Here is a 21,799-nt window from a genome sequence, read left to right on the forward strand (position 1 = left end):
CAGGTAAATAACCTTTAATTGTAGACACTGAATTGCATGAAGATTTACTGTTTGCCTGTTCAAGTATGTTCAAAAAGCTGTCAATTTACATGGTGTGTCCTTACTTTGTCAAATTACTGTTTATGTATATATCTATATATATTTCTATATCTATAGATAAACATATAGCCATAGATAGCTATTACGTACATATAATACACCGATCAGCCACAACATTAAAACCACCTGTCTAATATGGTGTATGTCCCCCTCGTGCTACCAAAACAGCTCTGACCCATCAAGGCCCGGACTTAGAAGAACTGTGAAGGTGTCCTGTGGCACTGAGATATGAACAGCAGGTCCTTTAAGTCCTGTGATTTGCTTGGTGGGACCTCCATGCATCGGACTTGTCTTTGCCAGCACATACCACAGATTCTTGATCAGATTGAGATCTGGGGACTTTGGGGGCCATGTCAACACTTTGAACTCTTTGTCGCCGTGTTCTTCAATTCATTTGTGAGTAGTTTTTTCATTGTGGCAGGTTGCATTATCTGCTGAAAGAGGCCATCTCCATCAGGGAATACTGTTGCCAGGCAGGGGCATACGTGTCCAAGTAACATCCATATGAATGTCAGAACCCAAGGTTTTCCTGCAGAGCATTACCTTGTCTCTGTTGGTTTGCCTTCTTCCCATAGTGCATCCTGCTGCCATCTCTTCCTCCAGGCAAACAACGTACACTCCCCCAGCCATCCACATGATGTAATAGAAAATGTGATTCATCAGACCAGGCCACCTTCCATTTTTCCATGGTCCAGCTCTGATGCTTATGTGCTCATTGTAGGTGCTTTTTAATAATAAGAAATTACATTTATTGAGCACCTTTCACAAACCCAAGGCTGCTTTACATACAGAGAAAAAAAAAATTACACAGATGACCAAAGTTTGTAGAAGAGGAAAGTTTTAAAAGTGCAGAAAGAGGAGCAATCTCGGAGAGACTGAGGAAGAGAGTTCCAGTGTTTGAGGGGCTGTGGCACTGAAGAACCTGTCCTCCTAGGGTTGGAGAGTCTGGTGCGTGGGACAGTAAGGCGATGACTGCTCGAGGACCTGAGAGAGCGACAAGGAGTATAAGGAGCTGTGAGAGGTCGAGGGGGGTGAGGTTATGTAGGGAGGTGAGAAGCAGAATCTTGAATTTAATCCTTGATGGAGCTTATAACCAGTGAAGCTGGGAGAGAACGGGGGAGATGTGAGCAGAACGCTTTGTGGTTGTGAGGACTCTGGCTGCAGAGTTCTGAATTAGTTTAATTATTAATTATTTTTGTGGTGGACAGGTGTCAGCATGGGCATCCTAACAGGTCTGTGTGTACACCACAAGCTGCAATGCACTTTGTATCCTGACATGTTTCTGCCATGGCCTGCATTAAGATTTTCAGCAATTTTTGCCCCACTTGTTATTCTGTGGAATTGGATTAGATGGGCTAGCCTTCGCTACTCATGTATACCGGTGAGCCTTGGGCACGCACCCATGACCCTGTCTCTGGTTCACAGTTGTCCTTTGTTGGACCACTTTTTGTAGATACTCACCACTGCATACTGAGAGCCCCCCCACATTTGGTGATGCTGTGATCCTGTTGTATAATCATCACAGTGTGGCCCTTGTCAAAGTCGCTCAGATCCTTTTGCTTGTCCAACACATCACCTTCAAGAACTGACTGTTCACTTGCTACCTGATATATCCCACCCCTTGATGAGTGCCATTGTAACAAGATAATGTTATTCACCTGATCTGTTGGTGGTTTTAATGTTGTGGCTAATTGGTGTGTGTGTGTGTGTATATATATATATATATATATATACACACACAGTACAGGCAGTCCCCGGGTTACGTACGAGATAGGGACTGTAGGTTTGTACTTAAATTGAATTTGTATGCAAGTCGGAACAGGTACATTATTTTAATAAATGCTACTAGCCAACCCGCGGCGTACGCCGCATAATCAGGCCGGTTTTTTGATGATTTTTAAGCACAGGGAGAAAATTAACATTTGAAAAATCGGTAATGTAATAAATCAGCAAGAAAAGCAACATTGTAACAATGCACGGAACGAACCAACACACAATCGTCCGTGACTGAAAACTGGCGGACCGCCATCGCTCATGTGCCCACCTCCAACTCGTCACTTGAGTCGTTGTCGTCTTTGCACAGTCCAGGTGCACCTGTGACTCACGTAGACTTGCCGTGTTCCTGCAGGAGCATCTAAGAAGAGGCATGTTTGTCGCGGATGCAAACTGCTGTATGTAGCGTGTAAAACAGTTTGCTATGGTGCACGCGGTCGTGCGTCGTAACCAAAAACTCGTTTTTTAAAGACTGCTCACTTCATTGTGTTTTAACCTCAGTTGTAAAGGATTGTTTTAAGGATCCCATGGGATACCCCTCGCAAACCATTTCACACGCTGCATATTGCGATTCATCTCTGGCGTGGCTCCTTCCTGCGTGTGCCATAGGTGTCTTACTTGTCGGTGGCTTAGTGAATCCACGCCCCTTCTGGTGTGCTTTCCATGGGTGTCTTGCCTTAGTGAATTATATATATAGATTGTTGACCGACTGTAACCAAGCATGAATGATGGAGTTTCACGTCTCTCTGACCTTCTTATTATTTCTACTTTATTTTCAATGGTGATGTTTTTTCTCTTCTTTACTGTATCACCAGCACTTGCATCAGATTTGTGTTTCAGAGACATTCTTAAAGGTTAAGAGGAGCTCTTCTGCACGGCACTGTCCACGCTATCACAGCAGGAAGGCACCCGTCGTCAGCACGTCTGATGTATTGGGTGGTCCAGATCTAATTATGCAATTTTCATTACGCTATAACTTATTCAGTTTATTACATAGAAAAATCACCCGAAAAATCCCGGAGCATCGAGAAGTGTGCGAACTGAAGACATAAAGAATCGTCTTCGCGCTGGACTGCAATCCAAGCTGTATAAATCAAAGTCATCCAGATGATCTGGATCTGCATAATTAGATCTGCGCCACCCTATACTGACAAGAGACAACTTCCTGCTATGTGCGTAAAAGTACAAGCAGGCTTACTATTGAGAATGAATGGGGGCAGGAAGGGGCGGTTCATCAGCCCACCTCACAGTCACCTCCACTACAGTATGCTGCCTGCAATGTCCGCTGCACCACCGCCCCCATTCAACACGCAGCCATCCGAGGCACACTACAATGCTACCCCTCGCCGCCCCGTTCACCCTAAATGGCCTCCGTTCAACCACAACCGGGTCACCGCTTGCAGCATTACCAGCCGCCCACCTGGAATGAACAGGCAGCCGTGCGTGGTAGGCGGGCAGTGAAACAGCTTGCCGCCCGAGGTGACGCTACACTGCACGAGCAGCGAAATCGCCTCCGTCCAGCCTCTGCTTGCAGCGTCCCCAGGCAGAAGAGGACGGAGTGGCAGTTACTGAGTCGCATGCGTCGCAGCCATGGCCCCGTTCATAGGTCGGATGTCTGTAACCTGGGGACTACCTGTATATATGCTTTCTGCTGTGCACAGTCAAGTGAGCTACTCTTTTATTTGAGATGAGGACCTTTTTAAAATTTGCACACATTGCATACTCTTGGTGTTGGTTTACTGAGAAGTTCGTTCTTTGAGCTTTCATTTTTAGTGATGGTTCTCTCTAAGCAGCTGCTTTCATAACCTCTTGCATCCTCTTTTCACTTGGGTATCCTGACAGTGTCAGATATTTTGTGGTTTCGGTGGTGCACCTGTTTCTCTCGCTGGCATAGAGAATGTAGAGATCTGCCAAATGACAGGAGACCTTTCAGTCCATCAAGCCTGTTTGTTTAAGCTGTCCCAAATTCATATCCAAATCTTTCTTAAAGGTGGTCAAGGTTTCTTCTTCAACTCCATGCCACGGCAGTTTATGCAAAGATTTTTTGGAGTCTGAAACAAAGTGCTTCCTGGCTCCGGTTCTAAATGCTCTCCATTAGGTGTGATTCACCCTTGAGCTGAAAAGAATTCTGCTGGACCTGCTTTAAAAAATGCCTTTTGGGATTATGAAGACCTGGATGAGGTCCCCACACGGTCTCCTCTGCTCGAGACTAAACAGTTTTGATTCCCTGTGGCTGTCACAGTTGGACATGTCCTCGAGCTCTGAGATGCACCTGGTTGCTCTCCTCTGCACAGCGTCAAGTGCTGCTGTCTTTCTTGTACTGTGGTGACCAGAACTGCACACACTACTCCTGATGTAGTCTCACTAGTGCATTATATGGTATGAGGATCCCATCCCTTCATTTATATTCAATGGGCTTTACCACGTTGCCTCACGTTTAATCTGTCTTTTTTAATCGCTTCTAAACATTACTTAAATGATCAAAATGTTGTTTCAACATAAACCCTTAAATCCTTTTCAGAGGTCACTTCCTGCAGGTCATCGTGTCCCATCTTGTATTTATATTTGCCTTTCCAGTTGCTCACATGTAGCACTTTCTTTCCTATGTTAAATTGTATTTTCCAAATGTCTACCCGATTTTTTTTTTTTAGTGTTTTGGAAAATGTTTGCTTTCATCGTGTGGTCCCAACCTGTCGTCCTCCGCTGTTCCTCCAATTTTAGTTTCATCTGTGAATTTCACAAGTTTCCTTACTATACCAGAATCCAAGTAATGGTCCGAGGGCAGACCCCAGAGGGGGACACTCCACTGATGACCCCATTGTCCTCTTACCCGTACACTTTATGCCCTGCCGATTAAACAACTTGAGCTCCTGTTTTGTAGGTTACCTCTGATGACTTCAACTTCCCGTTTCAGAATTAATCTTTGGTGTGGGTCAACTGAGTCAGAAAATCTTAAGGAAATTATGTTGTTTGCTCTTGTCAACTGTTTAAAAAAAATCTAAAAGATCTAAAGTTTTTTTGGTACGATCTTCCTCTCATTAATCTATGCTGGCTGTTATTTAGTTGAAATTTTCATTATACAGTAGGACCTCGGTTCACGACCATAATTCGTTCCAAAACTCTGGTCATAAACCGATTTGGTTGTGAACCGAACCAACTTCCCCCACAGGACTGTATGTAAATACAATTAATCCGTTCCAGACCATACGAACTGTATGTAAATATATATATTTTTTTAAGTTTTTAAGCACAAATATAGTTAATTAAACCATAAAATGCACAGCATAATAGTAAACTAAATGGAAAAACATTGAATAACACTGAGAAAACCTTGAACAACAGAGAAAACTAACACTGCAATAGTTTGCGCTATAGCGCTACCAACCGCCGGCTAAAAGCACTTTTTAAATGAGTTTTAAGCACAGGGAAAAAAATGAACATTTGAAAAAGTCTGTAATTTAATAAACCACCAAGAAAAATAACATTGCAACAATGCACGCTACGAACAGATCGCTGGAAACAGAAGTGAAAACAAAATCAAGCCCAGTGCATTCTTTAACTGCCTTCCTACCTTAATGCGTCAAGCTCTCTCTCGCGCTGCCTGTGTGTGTGTGCATCTCGGGCTGCCTCTGTGTGTGTGTGTGTGTGTGTGTGTGTGTGTCGCAATCTCCTGCGTGCTGCTCTCTCTGGCACTGCCTCTGTATGTGTGTGTGTGTGAGTGCGCGCCTCTCTTGCGCTGCCTGTGTGTGTGTCTGTGTGTCGCTCTCTCTTACTCGTTGCACAGGAAATGCACAGGGAGAGACTGAACATGTACAAACCGAAAGGGAAACTGGCTTGTTCGTATACCGAGCGTGTGGTCGTGAACCGAGGCAAAAGTTTGGCGAACTTTTTGGTCGTAAACCGAGTTGTTCGTGAACCGAGGTTCCACTGTAGTCATTTCTTTGCTTCACTCCTTTTTGTAGTGTCCTCACGTTACTTACTCTTACTGTCCTTATAATTTTAGTCTTATTAATGTACTATAGTGTGTGATGTTTGCTCTGAGGGTGTTGATGGAGAATAGAGAGAAGGTCAGAAGGAGTTCCATTTCGTCTTTTTGGACCTGGAGAAAGCATATGACAGGGTGAGAAGAGAGGAGTTGTGGTATTGTATGAGGAAGTCGGGAGTGGCAGAGAAGTATGTAAGAGTTGCACAGGATACGTACAAGGGAAGTGTGACTGTGGTGAGGTCTGCGATAGGAGTGACGGAGGTGGGATTACATCAGGGATCGGCTCTGAGCCCTTTCTTATTTGAATAGTGATGGACAGGTTGACAGACAACATTAGACAGGAGTCCCCATGGACTATGAAGTTTGCTGATGACATTGTGATCTGTAGGGAGCAAGTTGAGGAGACCCTGGAGATGTGGAGATATGCCCTAGAGAGGAGAGGAATGAAGGACCACCATGATAGAATACCTGTGTGAATGAGAGGGAGGTCAGAGGATTGATGAGGGTGCAGGGAGTACAGCTGGCGAAGGTGGATGAGTTTAAATACTTGGGATCAGCAGTACAGAGTAACAGGGATTGTTGAAGAGAGGTGAAAAAGAGAGTGCAAGCAGGGTGGAGTGGGTGGAGAAGATTGTCAGGAGTGATTTGTGACAGACGGGTATCAGCGAGAGCGAAAGGGAAGGTCTACAGGACGGTAGTGAGACCAGCTATGTTATGTGGTCTGGAGATGGTGGCGCAAGTGGCAGAATTACAGATGCTAAGATTTGCACTGGGTGTGACGAGGATGGACAAGATTAGAAATGAGGATATTGGTGGGTCAGCTCAAGTTGGCCGGTTAGGAGACAAAGTCAGAGAGGTGAGATTGCATTGGTATGGACATGTGCAAAGGAGAAATGCTGGGTATATTGGGAGAAGGATGCTAATGATAGAGCTACCAGGGAAGAGGAAAAGAGGTAGGCCAAAGAGAAGGTTTATGGATGTGGTGAGAGAGGACATGGCAGGTGATGGGTGTAACAGAACAAGATGGAGAGGAAGATATGGAAGAAGATTAACCCTTGTGGCAATCCCTAACTGGAGCAGCTGAAAGAAGATGATTAATGTACTATAGTTTGGTGTAGTTGGCTACAGTAGGGTGGTGTTTTCATTAATAATTCCTAACGTTCATATTGAGCATTTCTCACTATTCAAAGCACTTTATGTAGTGAGAGGGGAGCCACTTCAGCCAACCATTAATGTGCACTACCCACCTGAATGATGCGATGGCAGCCATTTTTGCACCTGTACACTCGCCACAATTTAGCTATTAGGTGTTGAAGGTATGAGAGACAGTTAGCCAGTCAGAGGCAGGGGATGATTAGGGGGCCAGAATGACTAGGCTGAGGTGGGCAATTTAGCCAGGACATCGAAATACACCCTGCTGTTTACAAAGGATGCCTCAAGTTCTTTTATGACTACAGAGAGTCAAGGCCTCGGTTTGACGGTCCCATTTTAACAGCACAGTGTCCCCAGCACTGCACTGTGGGGCATCGAGATCCACCTTCAGACCACTGCGTCAGTGCCCTCTGCTGGCCTCATCAACACCTCTTCCAGCAGCAACCCAAGCTTTTCCTCAATGGTCTCCTATCAAAGTACTGGCTGGGCCTGAACGTGCTTAGTTTCAGGTGGCTGACCTGTTCTGAAGCGCAGGTGGTCTGGCTGTTTGACTGATCTCGATCCTTTCATCGTAATATTCTCATAATCTGCTTAACTTAGCATAGTGCTAGTGATAGAGCACACAGCCCTGCTATTCACAGCGGGATCTACTCATCCATAGACACATACGGGGACAGTTGTGGAGCAGGCAGTCATGCTAACCTGCAGAGGGGAGCAACCTCTGAAAAGGATTTGGGGGTTTATGTTGACAGCATATTTTCATCTACTAAGCATTAATGTACAGAATCGATTAAAAAAGGCAAATGTTAGGTTATATCATAAAAACTGTTGAATTTAAGACTAGGGACTTTATGCTCATACAGCATAGAGCACTAGTAACACCACATCTGGAGTCCTGTGAGCAGTTCTGGTCACCACGGTAGAAAAAAGACAAAGCAGCCCTTGAAGCTGTGCAGAGGACATCAGCCTGGTGTACCTCAGTAGGAAGTGTCCTACTGTGTCAGGCTCAAAGATTTAAACCCATTTAGTCTCATGCAGATGAGACCACATGGGGACCTCATCCAGGTCTTCAATATCCTCAAAGGAGATCCAGTAGAATTCATTCAACTAAACGGTGAATCTCGTACTTGAGGTCACCTTTGGTAATTAAGGACTGAAGCCAGGATGCTCTTGCTTACTCATAGAGTTGTGGGACTCGGGAAGCAAACTACAGAGACATGGAGTTGAAGGAGAAACCTCAGTAACCTTCAAGGAGGATCTGGGTGAGATATTGGGGTCTTTGATGGACTGTGTGGGCTCCTCTTATTTGTTAAATTTCTTAATTTCTTGGGATTGTGGGATGGACCTTCCCTCAGGCTGCAGCACTTAATCGCCGAGTTTCCATGTTGCCCTCCTTTGAAAATGCACACCTCATATGCTGTAACTTTTTCTTGAGGTCCATCGTCATCATCATCATGTCAGTTTATGATCCCGATTGTGGACAGATTCTTGTAGTCGTCAGATGCCCAGCCCTGATGCATACATTGTCAATTGTTTTTTTTCGTATGATGCCTGTTATTGGAGCACCCTGTACAAAACAAACAAAGGTATTTGAAGGCGGCACCTGTAAGAAAGCGTCCGGTTTCACTTATTCCTCTAGTTTTATAAATAAATAAAACGGTGACCAGATCAGATGTTTGAAAAGCCTGGATTTCCTCCTTGTTAGAGGTGCTCGTTAATATTGTAATAATTTATAACCTGCCTTGTGATGGCATCTTCTTTGAATGAATCGGTGTAATGTGACGAGTAAACTCATTTCACTGCTTGTCTTAGTAACTTAATCCGACGGAATACATTTTTGTGTGTTCTTTAATTTATTTTCATCTTTTTATCTTTTGTTTTCTTTGCATTCTCTTAATTGCGTGGGTTGCAAAAATTAGCTTTGAACTAAACTGCCCCCATAGGTAGCAGGATTCCCCAATCACATCAAAGTAAAAAAAAAAAGAGGGTGGGGCCTCTGCTGAATCACGATTGCGTCAAAGCAGTAGGGCGACTCCCCTTGAAGTTCCCATCATGTCAAAATAATGATGGCCGCCCCGCAAAGCTCCCATCGTGCTGGAGCAATAAGGACTGTCTCTTGTAAAGTTCCCATCACATCGAAGCAATAGGTGGGGTCCCCCTTGAAATTCCGTCTTGTCGGACTGTGCAGTTTGGTTTCCTAAGGTCTACAAAGTGGAAGTTTTTCCACAACTGTGAGTGAGTGACAAAGGAGAGGTGGGGGGATTGAAAGGAAAGCTGAGGTTTACCTCTGGTGCTGAAAATCCTCAAATGCTGGTCCCATACCGTTTTAAAATGTTGTTTTTTTTGGTACTTTCCCAGTACTCCTAATATTTTACACAACCCAGTACACTACTTAGACACTGGATGTTAAATGCAGACGTCACTTGTCGGTGTCGGCGATAGATAGATGGATGGTACATAATTTGTACCAAGGTGGAAATTTTGCTTTTTACAGAAGCTTAAGAAATTTAGAATACCAGTAACGGTGCACTGCTATAACGATAACATCCAGTGGATCCACTTGACTTGAGCATTCCTAGTTTTCATCCTCTTTCTCTGCACATTTATCTTTCGTTTGCTCAGAGGTTGATGTGCTTGCTGCTTCCTGAGCAGCTCTTCTTCTCTTCACCCTAGCGACCCTCTTCTTCCGTCGGCATCTTTTTGCGTTAAAACTGATTGAGTCCGTGTTTGTGTTGCAATTAATTAGTACATTTTAATTTTTCACTTAAGCTGGCACTGAAGGCTTCAATTTCCCTCAAGAATGATTTAAGATATGAAGTGGTAGGGGAAGTGCTGGCGAAGGTGGTAGGGAATAAGAACGGCGCCCGTACGAATGCGCTGGCCGCTGCCAAGAGTTGATTCTACAATAAAATAAGAGGAATAACCTTGGAGGTTAATCATCACCCTGAAAGCAGATAGTAGACGTCATGTAGTATATGTGTATCAAATTTCAGGTCGATAGGTCAAACGGTTTGCGAGCGACAGGCGATTTAAAATCCTGGACAGACAAACGGTAGTGTATTATATAAGAAGAATAAGAAACTCGTGGCCTCCCTGCCCTCACGTAAAGGCACTTATGTGGAATGAGCTGAACTTCTACATTTTGGCAAAACTGTGTTTTGTTTTCACCATGAAAAAAATTCAGCTTCCCAGTGAAGACATCGTTGATGTGACTTTCCAAAGTAGTTGCTCATCTGTCGGCATGCGTTTTTCTCTCTTGTTCTCGTTTTTGTACTCTCTATCCTGTATTAAGCCTCATGATGGAGTTCCTTGTCATGACTGAGGATCAATAAATGCAATACATACGGTTGATAATGAAGGCCGAACATGTGTGTACCATGCCCTGGGGGATTGTCAATACTGTAGATCAGCTTGCAGGGACAGAACTTCTACATGACGGTAAATGTTTCCATCCGCCATTGCTGCCTCACAGTAAGGAGACCAGGGTCCGTGTACTCCCTGCATTGAGTTTGTATGTTCCCTCTGGATCTGTGTGGGTTTCTCCCACAGTCCAGAAACGCGCAGGTTAAGTGAACTGGTCATCTTCTGGAGTTCTTTGTCAAAACGTTCCAAATATTAAACGGTGCAATAAAAAAAAGTCAAACGTTATCCTCTGCCTCCGTGAATCCAAAAATAAGCATGACGCCTCTAATCGTTTTATAAATATGTTTAGTCAAACTGACACTTCGTTTATTAGTTTCTCTTTCCACTCTTTTGAGCCCTGCAAAGGTTCAGCATACCAGTACAAGTGCTTCATACCTTACATCAAATGCTGCTGGAATAAGAATAACGCAGGGATTTTTACTTAGTAAGATATTTGTTTAATTATTCATTACTTTCAAAAGTAATCAGACTATGTAACACACTCTACTTTTAATGTGCTGCACCTTCTACTCTCAAGTTTCGCACCGTACGTTCAGCTCATCAACGTGAATGTTGTGATTTCTGAAATATTGAAGACGGATTATTTTAGCCAGGCAGAGGAAAAATGCACGCACTTAAACATTTGACACTGGGATTTTATTTAGTGGACGCTTCTACCTGAAAACGTGTGAGAAACAAATACGCATGCAGGCTGGCAGAGTGCAGTGGCCATGTGCAGACAAAAAATCCTTACCTGTAACCCAGTTAAGGGTTTACATGGCCACATAATCGGGTTATTCACAGAGAAGTCTATCTCTGTTAGTCAGGTTTTGCAGAGGCCAGTAATCTGATTTCTCCAGCCGGAGTAAAGGGTCTACATGGCATTCTGTGAAAAACTGGGCTATCAAGGCACTCGATGACAGGGGCACCTAAACGTCCATTGCACCGCTCTGATTGCTTCACAATGAGTTCCGTTTCTCCTTTCCCCATTGACTTCAGTACATTTTTACCGAATTCTCTGCAATTCTCAAACATTTCTGTGTTTTTACCAAACTTGTAGCAAGCGAATTCAGCAAGTTTCCTTAACCCCTAATCCTGAGCAAAGAGACTTTTTGTTTCCATGAATGTAGCAGCGCATTTAACGTTAGTTAGAACTGAGCTGTGAGATGCGACTTGATTTGGAGATACTGTTCTCATCTCAGAGATAACTGCTGTCAGTACAGGTCAAAGTTTGTAGCTGAGCAGCCACACAGTTGCATTAGGTTGAAAGTTACAATAAAATCGGGTTGGGGAGCATGCACTGGTACAGTGTGTCGCCACACCCACTACACGACAAAACAACTCAGGATCCCAGTTTGTAACCCCCTAGGCAGACGCACGATCCAGTCCCACCTTCCGGAAGTGACCCTCTATCTGCTGCAGCCAGGTGTTACGTGGACGACCTCTTGGGCTGGTCCAGCCATTCGGGTCCCCAACAATGAGGATCTTACAAACCGGATCAACCACGGGGAATCATGCCACATGGCTGTAGTGCCGTAACTGACACTCCCTCACAATGCAGGCCATGTGCCTCATTCGGGACTGCATGAGCAACAAAAAGTCAAACCAACGGTACCCAAGGATTTTCCGGAGAGACACACATGAAGCAGTCCAGTCTTTGTCTCAGGTCACTGGATAGCGTCCATGTCTCCATATAGCAAGACAGGAAGCACCAGTACTTTGTAGACTTGGACCTTCGTCCTTTTGCGTAGATATCAGGAGTGCCACACACCCCTTTCCAGCGACCTCATGACCATGCTCTCCCAATCCGTTTACTGACTTCATAGGAAGAGTCAGATGAATGTCACTGCCAAGGTAAGTAAACCTCTCAACAAGGTCAAGGTCTCCGCAAACAGACACACTGCTGATGGTTGTGCTCAAGATGTCATTAAAGACCTGACTCTTTGGTTTATACTGTATCAGGACACTCACGAGCCCAGACACTCCCGACTCCACACTCAGTCTCTCGAGTGCCCCGATCAGAGCCTCCATGAAGATCACGGCATCGTCAGCAAAGTCAAGATCCGTGAATCTTTCTTCACCAACAGATGCCCACCAGCCGCTGGACCCCACGCCCCTGCCCAACACCCAGTCCATACAAGCATTGAACAGAGTGGGAGGAAGAACACACCACTGACTAACCCCAGAATCAACTGGGAAAAACGCAGAGGTCCTGCCTCCACTCTGCACAGCACTCAGAGTACCAGTATACAGGCCAGCCATGATATCCAGCAACCTCAAGGGGATTCCACGAACCCTAAGGATGTCCCACAGGGCAGCTCAATCAACTGAGTCGAACGCTTTGCAAAAATCCATGAGAACCCTCAGTGCCAGTTATTGTAGAGGTTATTGTAAACGCATAGCCCTTAGGACAGCAATGACAGAGTGCAACCAGCATCAGCCGTCCATTCATGCACGCACCCCAGGGCCATCTTAACAGCATTATAAAAAGTCACAACATACGTAGATTAGCATGGGGCCCCCGGGCAACTGCCCAGCGTGCCCATGCATTAAGACGGCCCTGACGCACCCCATCACTTGTTGCCCTGTGTACCACTTCTGACACCTCACAGCTAAGTAAAGTGAGTAGCTTTAGAGCACATCCTCAGATACGCTCGTCAAAAGTTACACACAGAAATGAAAAAAACACAAAGTTCAAGAAGAATGAGTAGAAATTGTCAAGAAAGGGGAGCTTGACCTGAAATTAGGCAGTTATGACACGAGACGTTTCGAGGTGACGTACTTGTTAATGATGGCACCAGAGAGTAAGCGAAGAATTTCGCTTTCCTCTGACCCCGTGACCTATGAAGACTTCTGTCCAGTTAATTAATTAAATTGCATGCATTGTTTTAGGTGTTACATTGAAAACACTTTTATACCTGCAAGTCTGTACCAGTGCCTCATGTCGTGCTTTATATTTAGAAATGTGTCCAGCACTCTCAAGCGGCAAAATACATTTTAATGAACACATTCAAAATATCTTTTAATTCCTCTCTCAGCTTTTGAGTTTATAAACCGGAACACACGGAGTGTCATTCGCGAAGAACCGCATTTTTGGATAGCGCAGCGGATTGACATTAAAAGGCTCAGGAATCAGTGGCACATCACAAGATTAAGGAAAGTGCCCGCATGAGAAGAGACATTTGTCAAGAGCACCGGCCTGAAACGCTGACTGTCTGCAGCCAGGCTGCCCTCCACACGATGTTTTGTTGATTCAGCTGGTGGTAATAAAGAACGGCTGCTGTTTGTTAATGGTGACCAGCTTGTCCTTCTCGCCCCAAAAACAAATCTGCTTGTTTTGTTTGGTGTGGTGGTTACCATTCAGGCTAAAAGGAAAAAGGGGGGTCTGGAATTCCTTGTAAACACTCGGGCCTTCTGCATTTCTCCCTTGTGTTATTGGGGCAAATTTTAACGTTTAGGTGTGAGCCACTGAAGTCCTGTTCTTTCATATTCACAGTTCATCGCACTAATATGTTAACTAAAATGACATTTTTTTGTTTTATTTCCAGTACTAAATGTTGGTCCTTCGCACTCCTGTCTCAACTACTTTTGTTTTGCAGGTATAAAGGTTCCTCGGAATTTCCGACTGCTGGAAGAGTTAGAAGAAGGTCAGAAAGGAGTAGGCGATGGGACAGTGAGCTGGGGTCTGGAAGACGACGAGGACATGACGCTTACTCGTTGGAGGGGAATGATTATTGGACCACCCCGGGTGAGTTCTCCCTGCGTTGAGCTTTTCTTACCCTCATTGAATAGTCGCTTGGGGGCGATGAGGGAAACTCTGCACCGCTTGTATGCCTGAGGGTCACAATTGTTGTGTAACAAGTCACATGTTGGGGGGCCTTGATACACTAGAAAAATGAACATTTTTTTAACAAGTTGTCTTAAGACTTCGCGCTCTGATACAGCACATTAAGACTTCCTTATGTGTACAGCATGACCTTGGTGGTGTTGATTTCTTTAACACTATAAAAGTTTCAAACATAGTAAATGCCTTTTTTTGCTATGTATGATAGTGAGTGTTTATATAATAACTCTTTACATTTATATAGCACCTCTTCTCACTACTCAAAGCGCTTTACATGGTGAGTAGGGAGCCACTTCAATGTGTAGCATCCACATGGATGATGTGATGGCAGCCATTTTACACCAGTACACTCAGATGAGCCATTAGGTAGGTGAAGGGATGAGAGAGAGAGAGCCAATTAGAGATGGAGGATGATTAGGGGGCCTGTGGAGGGCAATTTAGCCTGGAAATCGGGATACAGCCAAGTCTTTATGAAGAATGCCCAGGGATCGTCTCCATAATTACAGCACAGTGTCCCCATCACTGCACTGGGATAATGGGATCCATATTTAAACCACAGAGTAAGTGCCCCCTGCTGGCCTCACCAACACCTCTTCCAGCAGCAACCCAAACTCTTCCAAGTACTGGCGGGGCCCAAATATACTGAGCTTCAAGTGGATGACCTCTCCTGAAGTGCATGTGGTATCACTGCTGGTTGTATGCAGACACACACACACACACACAGTGAATTGCTCATTCATTAAAATGGGCTTAATTAAACAATGTTAAGTTCTTCATTCCAGTCACTTCTTACATTTTCAAACCTCCGTTCACCAGATATCCCTTACATTTCTCTTTCTTAATTTGTCTTTTTTCACCAGACACACTAGCCCTTACAACCCTCTATCTTTATGCCTTTTGTTTCCTTTCTTTGTCAGCCATTCCAGCCCTGTTTTGAATGTAGGATGTGACACATAGGCCTTAGCATCACAGTTTATTATTCAGCAGGCTGCTTGCCTTTGTTCATCAGACATTCCTGCCCTCTTGTGGACAATGGATGACATTACACACTGGGCAGCCGGAGTGCAGACACCCAACTAACGTATTATCGTTTATATAGGGTGGTCCAGATCTAATTATGCAATTTTCATTACACAGTAACTTAAGTTTATTACATAGAAAATCACCCAAAAAATCCCAGGCCATCAAGAAGTGTGCGAACTGACGACATGAAGAATCGTCTTCGCGCCGAACTGGAATCGTCCTGCCATAAATCAAAGTCATCCAGACGATCTGGATCTGCATAATTAGATCTGGACCACCCTGTATATGGAATATGTGTGTATCTCTGTGAGGTATTTTTCCCCGTTTCTCACCGTGTTCATTTCATGCAGGTGGAGGAACCTCCACTCTCAGCCCCCTACGCTCTTCCAAATGCACATCTTTCACCAAGGGGACCCCAACTGCTCTTCTAAGAGGGAGAATGCCCCACTGTTCAGTTACCATCTGTGGGTCAGTATTGAACTTGAGGTAAAACTGTATCCCGAGACCATAAAAGATTGAGACACATGGGGTCTAACCTGGAGCTACGAGTTGGACAATTCAGAGAAAATAAAGCTACCTGAATTCTCAGATTTGTGATGTAACGGTGCTAACCTTTCACCTTTGTCAATTGTATAAAATAAAAAAAAAAATAAACCTGGTCAACCAGAAATGCAATTTTTGATACACGTTTAATACGTTGAGTCTTTTTTTTTTTTTGTGCCGACCTAACACCATGCTGTGAAATCGATCAGATCCAGTCTTTAGCTACTCACTGCTGTTTCTTATAATAATGAGGCACAAGTAACCCTAACCCTGGCTCCCTTTCCTGGATAATAACAGGACACCACAGTTAATACGAGACAATTGAACGAGGCGATTATAATGACACCAAAACATGGATTATAGAAATGGTGCACACAAACACAATTCACACACATGAGACAGGCACGTCACAACACAGAGGACGGTAATTAGACCAAAAAAAAATAAAATCTTAATTCCGACCATATGAAAGTTCAATCCGTGACCAGGTGAAGTGCAATTACCGTATTTGCTCATGTATAAGTCGGGTCTTGAAACCCGAAAAATCAATCATAAAATCAGACCCCAACTTGTACACTTGTTCAAAAATGCAACACTTAAATTTTTATCATCTTGCCTCAGATCTCGCACGAGCTTCTCGGCCGCATTGAATTTTGTTGCAGCAGCGCAGTTACCGATTTCTTTCGCAACTTCAATGACATTTAATTTAAAACCATTGTCATATTTTCTTCTGATCGAACGCTCCATCGTATATTGAGGGATGCTCTTACGACAAAGGTAGACGAGGGTGTGAGATACAAAACACACAAATCAGTGCAAACGTTGCTTTGGAATAGTTCGGGTATTCAGGCAAAATACAGAGAGAGAGAGAGAGGGAGGTTAGGAGCACACACTGATACAGCACATTGCCACACCCACGTAGAAAGAAAAGGCTGTGTGCTCCATGGTTACTCTCTCAGGTGGGCATTAGCATATCATAATCTCATGGACCAATTGCGTGAGTTTTTCACATTCGACTTATATGACCGATATTATAAGATACTGGAAATTATACGGTAAAATCAAGCCCTGACTTATCCGTGGGAGAACTTATCCGCGAGTATATACGGTAAATGGAATATGGAAGATGGAGAAGCTCCCCTATTCAGAAACGCATTTTATTCCCTACATGCTGGTGCTGATTTCTGTTTTTCCACCTTTCTCACTTGCAGACGGTGTACGAAAACAGAATTTACAGCCTTAAGGTGGAATGTGGCACGAAATATCCCGAGGTGCCTCCCTTTGTGAGATTTGTCACCAAGATCAACTTGAATGGAGTGCACAATTCAAACGGGGTGGTGAGTATACTGTGTGTACGAGTGCGGCCTTCTGTCCTGTGTGAACAGATGAATAGCAGGGCTGTGTGGTTTCAGTTCAGATTTGGAAGGACATTTCAAATATTGAGAGGTTGCATCCCAGCCAGCCAAATGGCAGTTGTACAGGTAATAAATATTTTTTTGGTGTTCAGCACAAGAAAAACCTTGACAGACATCTGGGCAAATTTACAATTTTGTACTTCTGCATTGATGCTCAGAGAACGCAACTCTGTCTTTTGGTCCTGATGTGTAGTTTGGGCCTGCCCCAAAAAACATGGAGGAAGAGAAGCGTAAAGATTCATGTGTGGTTTCTCAAATTACCCTTGAGCAAGGCTCTTGACCTGAAAATTACACCAGGGACGCGGTGCTGTACTATGGGTGACCCTGTGCTCTGACACCCCAATGGTCATGATAATTAACAAAGTGTATCAAATCAAATTATAAAAAAAAAAGACTCCTCTAGCATCATTCAGCTTTCCCACTGCTATAATACAAGGTGGTGCAGGGAAACGGGAAATCTTTAATTCAATCAATCAATCAACATTTATTTCTATAGCACATTTTCATACAAAAAAAATGTAGCTCAAAGTGCATTACAAAATGAACAGAAAAATAGAAGACACAATAAAAAATAAACATAAGTCAACATTAATTAACATAGAATAAGTAAGGTCCGATGGCCAGGGTGGACAGAAAAAACAAAAAAAAAAAACTCCAAAAACTGGAGAAAAAAAATAAAATCTGTAGGGGTTCCAGACCACGAGACCGCCCAGTCCCCTCTGGGCAATCTACCTAACATAAGTCAAACAGTCCTCTTTGTATTTAGGGTTTTCATGGAAGGACCTGATGATGATGGTCACGTAGACTTCTGGCTTTCAGTCCATCATTGTTGGTGCATCAGGATGCTTTGAGTAGGTGGTGGTGGCGCAGGCCGCCACCACAAAGAAACCGGAAAAAGAAACAGAAGAGAAAGTAGGGGTCAGTACGGATTTTGGAGCCACTGTGAATAGTTATTATGAAGAACTGAACATACAGAGTATCAGAGTATCATAATTGATGTTCAGCGCACGAATAAACACGTTACACAATGAAATGTACTGTACAGGATATGCAGTTAATAATGGTAATTAATATTCATTCAATATTCATTTTATGTTTTGAAGAAAACATCATGAAGGTGTTGTCCATTTCTCCGTACACATTCTTGACAGCCTGTTGTGGAAATTCTAGATTGCTCGATGTAACACGTCAAGAGGGATGCCAGCGATTTCCTCTTCAGTCCTCCAATTTAGTTCAGCGGTGGTTGCAGGACGTGTGCGGTACGCTTGGCTTTTAAGATATCCCCACAGAAAAAAAAATCAGAAACGGTGACATCTAGAAAGCTCACCCTTGCATGAAATGATGCGCCTTCCAAGTAATCGCCGAATAGCTGCCAGGCAGTATGCAAAATGGCCCCACCTGGGAACTACTTTTTTTTAAGGCTGAATCCGTTTCTTCGAAGTTATGCACCCGTGTTGTAATCGCATGAGCAGACGGGACACGATCATGACGTCCAAACGGGTAATGACACCGGAATACCCTTTGTGCATTAGTCACACGATCATCATTCTTATAAAAAGCTTTCACAGCGAACACTCGTTGTGCACCACTCCACTACTACATTATATCTAATGGCAAAGGGTCCTAAACGAGGTCACATTGGTCCCAAACAACTACCAACACCCGGTTCTAAATTTTCTCATTTCCCTGTGCCACCCTGTATAATGACAGCAGAAAGGCTACTGTACCAGCAAATGGCCGCTGGCCATCTTAGATAGATAGATAGATAGATATGAAAGGCACTATATAATAGATAGATAGAAACTTTATTAATCCCAAGGGGAAATTCACATACTCCAGCAGCAGCATACTGATAAAGAACAATATTAAATTAAAGAGTGATAACAATGCAGGTATAACAGGCAGACAATAACTTTGTATAATGTTGATGTTTACCCAACCCCTGTGGAATTGAGGAGTCGCATAGTGTGGGGTCTCCTCAGTCTGTCAGTGGAGCAGGACGGTGACATCAGTCTGTCGCTGAAGCTGCTCCTCTGTCTGGAGATGATCCTGTTCAGTGGATGCAGTGGATTCTCCATGATTGACAGGAGTCTGCTCAGTGCCCGTTGCTCTGCCACAGATGTCAAATAGTAATTGGCTGTTGAAAAGTTGGTACGGCGCTGGGAAAATTACATTGCAAATGAGGTGACCCTGTAGAAAAGTGATGTCATTTCTTTTTGAAATCTATACTAATAAAAGGTAAAGCCCTCACTGACTGCTCAGTGCCCGTCGCTCTGCCATGGATGTCAAACTGTCCAGCTCTGTGCCTACAATAGAGTCTGCCTTTCTCACCAGTTTGTCCAGGCGTGAGGCGTCCTTCTTTATGCTGCCTCCCCAGCACACCACCGCGTAGAAGAGGGCGCTCGCTCAACCGTCTGATAGAACATCTGCAGCATCTTATTGCTGATGTTGAAGGACGCCAGCTTTCTAAGGAAGTATAGTCGGCTCTGTCCTTTCTTACACAGAGCATCAGTATTGGCAGTCCAGTCCAATTTATCATACAGCTGCACTTCCAGGTATTTATAAGTCAGTTTATATAAAATGCATTCCATAATGAGCCCCATTTCTGCGTATCCAGCTCCATACTTTGGCTGCGCTTTCCAGGAGGTTCCGTTACACGTGTGGTAAGATCTACTCAAAGATGGTGTGACCTCTCTACTTCTATTGTACTTGAAATGGTGGAACATCATAGAAGGCCCACGGTGCCCTGATATGTCCGTTATAGGAGTGGGTGGAAACTTGTGTTGCGTGGTATCTCAGTACTGAAAAACCCCAGTTTTTAAAATTGTTTGGTGCCAGGATTTTGGTCATTTCAGTACTTGAGGTAAATGGTAGTTTTCAAGCACCTCTATACCACTCCGGTGCCCCAGGGATTGTTAAGATTCACTATACTTCCTATGCCAACCTGGATTCACAAAGTGAACAATCCGCTCTTCCAATGTATAGATTTACATAAACTCACGGGAGACTCCAAAGTGGAATGTTGAGTGTGGCATAGTAGGTAGGCACGCAATTGTGCGGTGGAGCCAGGAGGTGCACGTGTTTGTGTGCTGGGTAAGTGAAGCCGCTGTGTGGTTGTTTATTGGTTATTTGCTTTGGTACTGAGGTCTGTAAGCTGGTATTGATACCAAAGTCACAGTTTTACTGCCAATCCAACTCCGAATGGAACTTGTCACCCCACAGCTGTTCTTCCTGTGTCCCATAGTCCAAAGACATAGAGATGAGGTAAACTGGCTTTGTTAATTTGGTTGGTGGGTTTGTGTGTTTGCCCTGCGATGGACTGGTGTCCAGTAGTTATGCCTGCCTTGCATGTTATGCTTGTAGAGCAAGGCTGTGGTTGCCCTACGACAAAGATGAGCAGGCCAGGAAAATGAATGAATGGATGGAAGGATGTTCCATGCATTGCCCTCCTTTGTGTGTGGTTCTTCATGCTCATTGTTGGCAATACGAAGTGAAATTCTGATCTGTCTTTGGCACTCTGTCTCTCTCTCTCTCTCTCTCTCTCTCTCTCTCTCTCTCTCTCTCTCTCTCTCTCTCTCTCCACCCTCCCCTTGTTATCCTGCTAGGTGGACACCCGTGCAGTGCCAGTTTTGGCGAAGTGGCAGAACTCCTACAGCATCCGGGTGGTCTTGCAAGAGCTGCGGCGACTCATGATGTGCAAGGAAAACATGAAACTCCCACAGCCCCCCGAGGGACAGACCTATAGCAACTAAATGTCGGCAGCGGCGGCCAGCTTTCACTGTTTTTTGTCCACCACTCCTTCCTTCCGTCTTTCTGCTAGCGGCATTTGTGCGGGCTTCAATGAAATTTTCAGCCTCGCAGTGACACGGCTGAGGAGCGCAGACAGAATTCGAGTGAGCAAGAGAGACAGGCAAATGGTGACCTTTGGCTCCACAGGAAAAAAAAAAAAGACCACTGAAAACGCGATATTCGATATTTTTTTTAGTTTCCATTACTTGATTTGCCTCATATGCTGGCTGTGAAGTATTCATCTTTATTCCCGAATGTAAAACTGTGTGACTTTTTTATTTTTTTTTATTTTTTGGCACAATAATGACAAACAATCAGTACAGAACGTTTCTCATTGGTTGAATCCTTATTTGCTACCCCGTACTGCACGCGAGACCACCACCGTAAAGCGCGCCACCGCTCTCCTCGCTTTAGCGTCCAGCCAGTCGTCATTTCCCGCACTATGCAATATCGAAAAAAGCACGTGAACTGGAATCGGCTGCTGGCTCGCACCCAACACGAGGGGGCATGGAGGGTCAGTGACACCCACCACCCCACCTTCTCTTTCCTTAACCCCCTCCACTATTCTATTTTGCGCTGTCATTTGCTCAAGATGACAAGACATTTTTTTTTTTGTTTTAGTTTGATGCTTTTCCCATTCTGTACTCTGAGGTCATGTTTACTGCTTGATTAAACCCAAACCTCCCTGTTCGCCTTTCACCCTTAAACGGCCACAAAAACAGAAAACCAATTCAGTGCAATCTGCTTTGTGTTTTGTCAGAAATGACTTGCGAT

General features: G+C 44.2%; 1 protein-coding gene across 2 annotated transcripts in view; it reads left to right on the top strand.

Annotated features, from left to right (window-relative positions):
- LOC120538004 (ubiquitin-conjugating enzyme E2 variant 1) overlaps positions 1-21,185 on the top strand; it is a 59,248-nt gene extending 38,063 nt beyond the window's left edge. For both annotated transcript variants that reach the window (XM_039767348.1, XM_039767347.1), the window contains 3 exons: positions 14,011-14,159; positions 17,033-17,158; positions 20,842-21,185. In XM_039767348.1, the coding sequence (XP_039623282.1) occupies positions 14,011-14,159; positions 17,033-17,158; positions 20,842-20,988 (422 nt within the window). In that variant the 3' untranslated portion in view covers positions 20,989-21,185. The remainder of the gene's footprint in view (positions 1-14,010; positions 14,160-17,032; positions 17,159-20,841) is intronic.
- The last annotated feature ends 614 nt before the right edge of the window (positions 21,186-21,799 follow it).

Source organism: Polypterus senegalus, chromosome 10 (genome assembly GCF_016835505.1).
Source record: "Polypterus senegalus isolate Bchr_013 chromosome 10, ASM1683550v1, whole genome shotgun sequence".
Taxonomy (NCBI): Eukaryota; Metazoa; Chordata; class Cladistia; order Polypteriformes; family Polypteridae; genus Polypterus; species Polypterus senegalus.